Here is a 10,551-nt window from a genome sequence, read left to right on the forward strand (position 1 = left end):
TCTAGTCTTAGGAAACAAAATGTTTATTGAAATGGCATGTAGATAAATTATCACCAGCATAAAACTGTTAGTGGAGTTTTCAACATGGATTCTTTTTTTTCTTAAAACGAAGTGAGGGTTTACAAGTCCATTGTCCCATATGAAAAATATTATATTTCTCTGTTCAGATAAAGTCCTTTAAAAAAAGTATATCACTTTGAAATTGTCTTTTAAATGTCTCCAGCCTATGACCAAAACAAAAAATATATTAAAAAGATACAATTATCTCCATTTAAAAAGAATTAAATATAAATGAATTAGGGGAATACACATGGAAAAAATACTTGGGCATTTGAAATGCTAGAATTTAGTCCTATTTTATTAGTATATATTAAAATATTTAATAAATAATTTTTTTAAATTACCAAGACACAGTGATATGTGAAAATTAAAATTTTAAAAAAATATGGCAATTATTTCATATATACCTAGAAAACATGCTAAACTGTTATCTCAACAAGTAAACAAATTCTAAATAACTCTGAGTTCAGTAATTTGGGAATACTGTCCAAAGTAAGTTTTAATTTCCATTTAATGCTAAATATCCTTAATAAAAGACAAAATAAATATGGTAAGAGAAAATGAGAAGAAACTTTCAGAAAAATTTCTGAAACTTTGTGGGTTCATAGAAATGAGCAGTTAATTCTCAGAGTGAAATGATTTACTCTTCTATTTCAACATGATGTTCTGGTCTGACCTGTTTTGCTCCCCCAAGGTGGTGCTGCTGCCCTCCTTCTCCAATGGTGAGTCTGTTGAATGGGATTATCTTCATGGTGGTTTTCTTCATGGAATACCAACGGGATTTCCAAGTGGCCCAAATAATGCCATTATCATAACCATTAGTAGTAGATGCTTTTGAGTAAGTGCCACCTAAGACAAATTGTAGATGTATACGTCATTGCTCTTGGATTACCTTACCTCAAAAAATCTGTAAAGAACTGTCAATTATGTAGTCCATTATCACATCAAATGTATAGTGTTATCAACTAACTGAAAATATCCCTGAAGATTCCTAAACTCTCAATTTATAATTAAAATAAATTTATTATTTGAACAACCTGTTACACCTGTGTTGTACTTCCTGGTCGCATCCATACTTTAATTATATTCACTGCTAACAGGGCTAGAACCCCAATTTCCCCAATTGGTCTCTCTCCCTAAGCTTAACTATCCTGGACGCTGCTATTGCAGATCATCTTTCTGCGAGCAGGTGAGAATGGCAGGAGTCACAATTCACAGGTCATCTGAAAACACAATTTTAATGGAAAGTAGAGGAACTTTAGAAAATAGTTCTAGAATGTTATTTCACATCTCTATTATAAAAATGGGGATTAGGTTCATTTGCCTTCTCCTTGTTCCTGGGCACCAGAACTCATGCAGTTTTGTAAGGGATTGTCTGAGTGCAATACTGGTGTGTACCACAGGCTATCAACATGGCTGCTTTAGGTCATATGGATCAAGCATCTTTCCTGAGAATTTCTTCTAATTATATGGCTTGTAGGTGCAAAGATAAATTAGGTTTCTAAAAAAAAAAAAGTTGTGAAAACCAAAAAATAAATTTAAATAATTTTTAAGAGGATTTTAAATCATCTATTGGCTAGGACAGTACCCTGAGGAGGTGAGATGACTCATTTTTTTTAGCACTAGTAGGGCTTCTCCACACATAAGTATTGGATAGTACAACAGTTTCTCAGTAAGTAAAACCAGTGTTCAGAACTACTCCAGCCTTAGAGCAAGCTTTAGCTTGCTCCCCCCCGATCCTAAAATAAGTGTCTACACTCTTCAGGCTGGACTCCTCTCAAGCTGTCACGGACCCCTGCCCCTTCCATTAATTCCCTGCTCTTTACTTCAGACACCTGCTCACTGGTTATATTTGCTACATTGCTCATGGGAAGCTGAGACAGGTAAATTGTTCACAAGCACAAATATGGTAAAGTTAATGCATCCAGATTATATATATGGTAAGTCTGGAGGCAATACCATAACCCAACGTGTCAACTTTGATCGTGGCAATGACAAATCACTGGATATTTTGCAGCAGGTAGATTTCTTGTAGAGGGACCAATTTGAGGTATAAGCATAGTATTTCCAATTCTGGTTTAAAATCAAGAACTACATAATAAGCCTCCTAATATCTTCATTAATAATTTCTCATTTCCTTATATCTATTTATATCTTTCATAAAATTATAGACTACACACTCTCTCAATGTCTAAGGAGGAAAGCCATACCTTGGTAATAAATTCCATTGAGGTGGCCAGCATGACACTTGTTCATCCACCAACCAGATCCATCCTGTTCAGCACAGTTGCCTTCAAACTTGTCATTGTCATTGTCCCAGGTACTGAACTGCATGCCATTGTGGGATGTGAAAAACTTGTCACTAGGATCATCTCCAAAATCATAGCCATCCAAGGCATTTCCTGCATCCCCACCGATGAAGTAGGCATATGTCAGGCGGTATTTGTCATTTTCAGGTCCCACCTTGAACATGGCATAGTCTGCAGTACTATAAATAAGGGAATAGAGACATCACATCTCCAGCCTCGTTATGGATGTCAGAAGTTCTCTCTTCCAAAGGACAGTTGTTCAGAATTTTTAACTTTGCTTCTTAAGTCGGAAATGTGCTCACTGAATAAAGTTTTCTGCAAATTTGGCAAGAGACGATGACTATACGAACAGTTCAGAGCTTATCGGCACCACACCACCCAGGATGGGTCGAGAAGCCGTCAGGGAACCACAGTGAAAACTAAAACCGTCAGCCATTTTAATACTTTTTGACTATAAGTTTCTAATATCAAGTCTAGATGTATGGATGAATCTAATTTTATATTTTCCACTTTTATCTAAGTGTTTATCATTGTACAGTTCATTGCTGATAGCATGATATCATTGCTCAGTTGTCATAGACCACAGTAATTAGCTGACAGTGAGTGACCACTAATGAATGCACCAAAGGTGAAGGATCTACAGCCCCGTTAGCCACTCATGCCATCTGAAGAGTGAGCCCTAACAGGGTTTTTCTTTCCCAGCGCAGTGTGGTAATGGCAAGAAGGAGGGCTTCTAGAGCATCACATACAAGAAGTCTTCCCTGTGTGGCCCACAAAACATGAGCTGTAGGATCACAGAGAGAGATTCTTCCCTGGAGAAAAATTGTGAGTGAGGGCCAGAATTCTATGGAGTGCAGGGAAGAATGGGTCTTGGTGCATGAACAGGCATTTCCAGAAAACGTTTAGTTTCTTCTCTGACCTTCAGTACTTGGGAAATGGGAGATGTTCTCACAGGAGCAAATCTACTGGCTGTGGTACTTTCTGAGTAAAAATTTGAAAAATGAAAATATGTGTTTGGACACAGAACATAATGATTTCATAGATATAACAAGAGAGTTGGATAGTGTTCTGAACTTTAATTTGAGATAGAATGCTCAAAGCGCCCGGATAGTTCTGAGCATAGAGAGGGCTCTACCTTACTAAAGGAGGTAGCTGATTTAATTTTAAGGTAGCTCCTGAATTTGACTGAATGAATGGTCATTAAAGCACCAGGAAATCTGAAGTGGCTGCATTCACTTTTCAACCAGGATTTTCATTAAGAGCATGGACTGTAGAATCAAACTACCTGAGTTCAAATCTAACTTTTACCATACACCAGCAATGCGACCTTGGGCAAGTTAATCTGTAAAATGGGATTAATTATAGTACCTGCCTCATGAAAGAGTTACTAGAATTCAGTTAAATTATAATTTTAGGCTCAACTTCTGGTAAATGTTAAATGCTCAGTAAATATTAGCTGTTGTTCTGTATGGTTCCAAGGTAAGTAGATTGAACCGAAACACTCACATTCAACCTGGATAGGACCTATTTCTTTGAACTGCTCAAGAATCTAATTGACTTCTGGGGAACATAGCTGGATGTGCTCTTTTCATTTGTTAGGCTGGTTTTGCCATTGGTCTGTTGATGGTTGGAAAAGTACACATTCCAGACAACAAAGAGTTAGAAGTCCTTTCTAAACAGTACCTGATTTTGCCATTCCAGTCCTCCAACTGCACTCTTAATGCATATGGGATAACAGACTGTGTGCTTATCAAATGAATCTTCTCATTTCCCAGCCAAAACTCTGTAGTGCCAGTAGGAGACAGATGTCCAAACCCTTCTTTGTATTGAATCCAATTTTTCTTGAAATCCAAACTGCCATCAAGCCTCTAATTACACAAGTGCATGGGCAAAAGGAGAGAACGGATTATCAGCGCACATAAAGAAAATGCCATAAATATTTGTTGAAAATATGGAGGGTATGATTCTATCATTTACTAGCCAAATGACCTTGGTCAAGTTGTCTCAGTTTCCTCATTTGTCAAATAGGAATAGTGATGCTTACTTCTTAGGGTTCTTGTAGGGATTGCACGACAGAATGTAAGAGAAATACTTAAGAGTGCGGGGTACATGGCAAATTCTAATTTAGTGGTAATTTTTAAGACATCTGGAGGACTTCAGAACTCTCGCCTGATATTGCTGATTCTTGTACTGATAGTGGAAAGGTCAACCCATTGCTCAATTTGTCTACATCCTGGAGCTTTAGTCACTCACTCCCTCTGAGCGCCCCCTGCAGGATTAGCCGTAACAGTGATCAAAGGTAAACCAGGTAAAAGTCTTGCAGAGGCTGCCAGGGGCTGGCAAACAAACAGAGGGTCCTTGTCTTGGAACAGCTCAACTGTATCCTCTAGGGAGCTTCATCTTCTTGTAATGGGCAGCCAGCCGTACATCTTGATCTACCTGATGAAAGAAGTCCCTTCTAGTTTTTTGTCACTATGAGACTGCGATTACACGCTATCATGAATCTACAACAGCCATGCCAGCATGGAGTCAAAGCACGGGCCAGAATGCCTGGATTCAAATCCCGACTCTGTTACTGGTAATCTTGGGCAAGTTACTTAACCTCTTGTACCTAAATTTCCTCCTCTGTGACACAGGGAAATTATGAGAATTAACTGAGTCAATGTGCATAGGATGCTTAGAAAAGTATCTGGCATGGGGCAGATGTTTAGCATGGTGTTTACTAAATACACACGGTGAGGGAACACATACCTGCTGAAGCACAGTCCATCCATTTCCAGATTGATCTATTTCACAGTAGACTAAGAACTGCTGCTTAGAGGTCAGAGGTTTGATAAAGTAAAGCCCACTTTCCTTGGCTCCCTTATTGGCAATGTCTTGGCAATCTGAAGAAGAAGAAACTGTTACTGTGGTTTGAAATCCAGGAAAGACGGGGTCAGCCTTAAAAATGAGCTTTTAACATGTTGCACACTAGTCCTTTACCAAGAAGCATTTTCTTACTTCTCACCCCAGCTTTCCTTTCAAACTATTGTTAGCTAATCAAAAAAAAGTCTAAGCACTTGGACACCTAGATTTAATGGCTAGACACTTTCAAAATTACTTCTATATACTATAATACATAAATTCTCCTTTACTTTATATATTAGCTTTGATGGACATCATCCCAATATCGACCTTTCACTTACCTTTCCCAGTTGTCTCATGTATTTGCACGTCATCTTTGCAAGGTTCCTGACACTGTTCTTCAAGCTGGGCTACCTTCTGTTTCAGGTTAATGATCTTTTGATTGTTTGAATTATATATATCCTGCAAAAATCTACAAGCAGAAGAATAAGATAATAGAGTATTTCTTTCAGAGGCATAATTTTGCATTTTAATTGAAAAATACTACCTTATCTTCTCAAGAATTATTTCCTGGTAAGTTATTCCATTCTTAGTAAAATTATGTTACTAAATTGAGGTGACTTAAAATTCTAAGCTTTCTGGAAAAGAAGACAACAAAGTCCTTGTCAATAAAAAATGTCATTGTCGTTAAACAATGCTCATTCTGAGCAGATAACGACCCAAGTGGGTGAAGGGTCTGGTTAAAGGAAGACCATCTGGTGATTATTCTTATGATGAGATATTCTTAGGGAAAGAAAGACTGTTCATTAATTCACATGTGCAGAAGGAAGCATTATTCCTTTTCATTTGTGGATCTGCTGAGGATCTATTTAAGGACTTCAATCTATAATTTACCTGAGAAAATTGTCAGGGACATTATCTTACCTAAAATAAAACAATGAAGACACTTTCCCTATCTTCTTAATGTTTCTATTTACATAGCTTTGGGAAAAGGAGGCTGGAGGAGGTGAAAATCCCTGCTTTTGTAGTTTTTCACAGGGTTGCTCATACATATTCCAAAATGATAGAAAACTATCGACAATGCATAGATTGTTGTGTCTTCTTTGAAGTCAAGAAGAATAAACAAACTATCTGACCACTCCTTTTCTTCACTGCGCCTTAGAAAATTTCTGCACAATAGTCTCTTTCCATTACAATGATGGGCAATAATAATGTGACTTATAATGCTAGTAATAATCACAACAATAACCATGGCCCTCCGATACCAAAACGAGGAGAAATCCCTCCTGGGCCACTTCTTCCTAGCCACCATCCACCATTTAATGCCATTCCTTACCCTGCTTTGAAAACAATTTAGAAAAAAAAAAAATGAGGAAGAAACTAAAATTGCATCTGAAACCCTATGTTCAGAAAGTTTATGAGTCCCTGGAAAGTTGTTAACAGAGACATTTTACTTTCGAGTGAAGGTAGGAGAATATATAACTTCAGAGTCACTGTGCCATGATCAGTATAGCTTTACAATGCTTGTTACACTTAGTCTTTTAAAACACATGTTTTTCTGCTCTACCTTCAATGTAATTTACTTTTGTAGCCAAGATCCTTCCTGTGCCTCTTCTTGCTAATTCCTCACCACTGATTTGACAATCTTATAAAGAGAATTTTATTTTCAGCACCCAAATTCCCATTTGAATTTATATTGTTAGACAACTGGGAGTGGGGGGTACATTTTGATAAATATGGTCATAACAGCATTTGAAGACATTAGAACACTTTTCTCCCACATGATAACTAAAAAGCAATTATATAACCCAATACAATTCATGTTGCACTAAAAAATCCTACCTCCATTTTATGTTCAAGATGGTCAGGCATAATGCCAATTGGATATTATAAGGGCGGGTGGAGATTACTTCCACTGAGGTTTGGAATATTAAATAAAAAACTTTTATACTAAATTAAAAAAGTGTTAAATAAAAAAATCACTCTTGGAGAGTAAGTTAAAACACAAATGCTTACCGAATATTTGTTTCGTGTGCTATAATCGTTGCTTCATATTTCATAATATCTTCCGTCATTTTCTTGTAATTATTAGTAGCAGCCTCTATCCTATCTGTAATATGGGATCAGAAACATAAAAATGCTTAGGCAAATAGAACCACTAAAACAACATCAAAAGGACTTCACAAATTATTTTCTCAGTCAGTAGTATTTAGTTTCTCACTTGGCCGTGATGGTTTGTCAGGATCATAGATGACTTGGATGGATTTGATCAGTTCTTTGGCTTGTGATGTTCTGTTTTCAGCTTCACCTAAGATGTCTTCCAAAGTCTGTAGATCCTTGTCTATTTCGGTCTGGTAATTATTTAGGAATTCTGCAATTCCACATGTAGTCGGGCAATAGCTACCCTGAAAATACAACAGTAGAATGATTTGAAATCTGTATAAAAGCTACACTTAAAAATCTATTAATAAAAATAGGTAAAACTTAGACTGTGTTAAAAACAGAGTTTAAAATGCCAAATAACATTTGTGAAAGAATTCCTCTTATTCTTCTGCCCCTCTCCAGTCCAAACACAGCAAGAAACATAAAAACTACTTACAAATCTTTCATCTAAGATGCAGCAGTTGTCTCTGGAAGCGACATACTAGAGGAGAAAAATACAGAAATTTCACTAGTTTATCACATATTTTCTTATTTTTCAGCTTTCCATTTGAAACAAATGTATGTTGTGGACAGCACACTTACTGCCAGGCATGTTGAAGAGAGCAATGCAAAAGTGTAGAAGTAGAGGATTAAACTCCGGGGGTGCAAAGACCAACTCATGATGTCGGGGTGCCCTGTGCTCCAAGCCCTGTAAGTGTCAGCACTGTGGATTTTCAGGCTCCAATTGTCCCTTTATGTAAGTTCCGAGGTTGGCCAGAACTGCCAGTGGCTCCAGCTGATCACGGGGCCTTCTTACTGGGAAGTGGGGGGAAGTCTTTCCCATCTCTTTTTCCTCATCCTGACCCCCAGCCTATGCTCAGTCAGGTTCCCAGATGGTGTACACAGGTTTAAGCTCCTCCTTTTTGGCCCAACTCCACCTTTCTCCTCTGCAGCCAACTCATCTGCAAAGGCTAGTGAAGCATTAGCCATTGCTAAGAGGAGGGGAGCCTGGGAGGTTGTATGATGCAACGTCTTCCAGTATGCGGTTGGGAGAGCAAACACAGCGCTGACCTCTACCTGAACAAACCCAGCCAGCTGACCTCGATCAGAACAAACCCAACACAACCTTAAGATAGAGCCTGGTACCATAGCCCAAATTACGGAGAGCGCTTTCTTAGCCCAGGGATTAGGTAACAATTATTTTGAACCTGTGGCTATGGCAAGAAGACTTTGCTTTCCACGAAGTCCCAATTTGTCAGTATTCCTAGGAACAAAGGACAAAGGAAAATATATTCCTGGCCCTCTGTGCTGACCATTATCTTTTCTTCTTTCTTTTTTTTTTTTTTAATGAGATATAACTAACATATAACATTATATCAGTTTCAGGTGTACGACATAATAATTCGATATTTGTATACATTGCAAAATGATCACCAAATAAGTCTAGTTAAAATCCATCACCACATATAGTTTTGCCATTTTTTTTTCTCATGAAACTTTTATGATTTATTCTACTGGCAACTTTCCAATGAACAATACAGTATTATTAACACTAGACACCATGCTGTACCAGGACTTATTCATTTTATAACTGGAAGTTCGTATTTCTTGACCCCCTTCCCTTATATGTTGACCATTTTCAAGGTTCTCAGTGAGCTGTTAAGCTCGACTCTCCCTTTGTCTTGAAAAACTGGCTGGCATGGCACCACATTGGCCACAGAGGGAAAACGAGTCAGGAGCCTACCTCGTTTTTTCCTTAGTTTCCATCTAGTCACCTCAGAGGAAAGCCTGGATACAGAGGCAGGGACTAGAAAAATCCACCTCTCATACATGTGACTAGAAGCATAGCAGGAAGAAAAGGGGTAAAATGAGATATTAGAGAAGGGCTGTACTGTTTGCTCTGCCCCTAGAGCTTCCTGGTATATTGGGAAAACACATTTACCATCGTCTCCTATTGATAATTGATAATTGTGCATTTCCACTATTATAAATATCCCTACTTTTGGGTTATCCCTCATTTCCTCCTCTGAAACTAAGCATTGCAAATTTTGATTAAACACATTAGTGGAAGAAATACATCTAGATTGAAAGAAATGCTAACACTTTAACCCTAAATCTTTACGAAGTTATGTTTTGACTTGAAACAAAGATAAATGTTCCTAGTTAGTATATAATTAATGATTATTATAATCAAGTGAATATATCAAAACAGATTTGTTGCCTTTTCTCTCCTCTTTAATACTTCCCTTCTCTGACTTCCCAGTTATTGCCAATCATATCATCACACCACCAGCCAATTAAAGTTTCCCAATCTTCCTCATCTCCTTACCTATTTGTCTATTTAGTTGTCGAAGCTTGTTTTTAAAACTATTTTCACAATGTCACTTTTATTTTATTCCTAATTTCTATTTCCACTGCCAACATCCTAGAGGAGGCCTTCTTATTTCCTGTCTAGACTGCTTGTCTGATCTCTCTTCCTCCACTCCAGTCACTTCCAGCTCGAAACCATTTGTCACACTGCTGACACTGTAGAGCTACACTGTAGCTCTCATTATGACACTCACCTGCTCAAAAACCTTCACGACTCCCTATTTCCCACTATAATGAATATCAACATAATGATTCTTCCTTCCTACCTTTGCTGCTTTCTCTTTCTTGAGTCCATTTCCTATACCTTCTAGTCTACCCAGTGGAATCACATAACATTCCCCTAATGTGCAACATACAGTGCTCTCAGACTATTTTTTTTCATATGTAGCTGCCTCTGCCTGGATTGCCTTTATCACACTCCTGCATCTCTGCCTGCTAAATTGCTATCCACCTGAAGATCCTGTTTCGTGACATCGATGCCCTCCAAAACAAAATCCAAAACTCCAGAGGCCAGCTCTTCCTCTTTCATGGCATTTATAGCAACCCTGTATCGTATATGTACACAGTGTCCATCTCATTAGATGGTAAACTTATTTTTATGGTTACTGCATCTAGCACAGCAATATTTAACACTCAATAGTGATTTGATGGCATTAAATTAAATTGCGATGAAAGTAAAGCTTTAAAGTTTATACTTCTAATATCTCTCAAAACTTTCAAATTGCAAAAATAAATGACTTTGGCAAGGGTAATTATGTAAAAGGAAATAAATAATCAGAAAGTAGCTACTGATAAGGTAGGTGTGTAAAATTACTAATCAGAAATC

The 10,551-nt window shown here is 37.6% G+C and overlaps 1 protein-coding gene across 2 annotated transcripts; it reads right to left on the reverse strand.

Moving 5' to 3' along the window:
* FGG (fibrinogen gamma chain) lies at positions 1–8,234 on the reverse strand. 2 transcript variants are annotated; one of them, XM_033135188.1, is made up of 10 exons: positions 7,959–8,234; positions 7,813–7,857; positions 7,435–7,618; positions 7,230–7,323; positions 5,555–5,685; positions 5,121–5,254; positions 4,053–4,237; positions 2,271–2,548; positions 737–909; positions 1–224 (listed from the first exon to the last, which is right to left on the reverse strand). In XM_033135188.1, exons 1-10 carry the CDS (start codon positions 8,034–8,036, stop codon positions 210–212), a joined length of 1,317 nt encoding a protein of 438 aa, XP_032991079.1. In that variant the 5' UTR covers positions 8,037–8,234; the 3' UTR covers positions 1–209. The 2 variants fall into 2 exon arrangements, with proteins under 2 accessions (XP_032991079.1, XP_032991078.1); XM_033135187.1 differs by lacking the exon at positions 1–224 and having other exon boundaries at positions 444–909; positions 7,959–8,105.
* Between the last annotated feature and the right edge of the window lie 2,317 nt (positions 8,235–10,551).

The sequence above is a fragment of the Rhinolophus ferrumequinum genome, chromosome 18, assembly GCF_004115265.2.
Source record: "Rhinolophus ferrumequinum isolate MPI-CBG mRhiFer1 chromosome 18, mRhiFer1_v1.p, whole genome shotgun sequence".
Lineage (NCBI taxonomy): Eukaryota > Metazoa > Chordata > Mammalia > Chiroptera > Rhinolophidae > Rhinolophus > Rhinolophus ferrumequinum.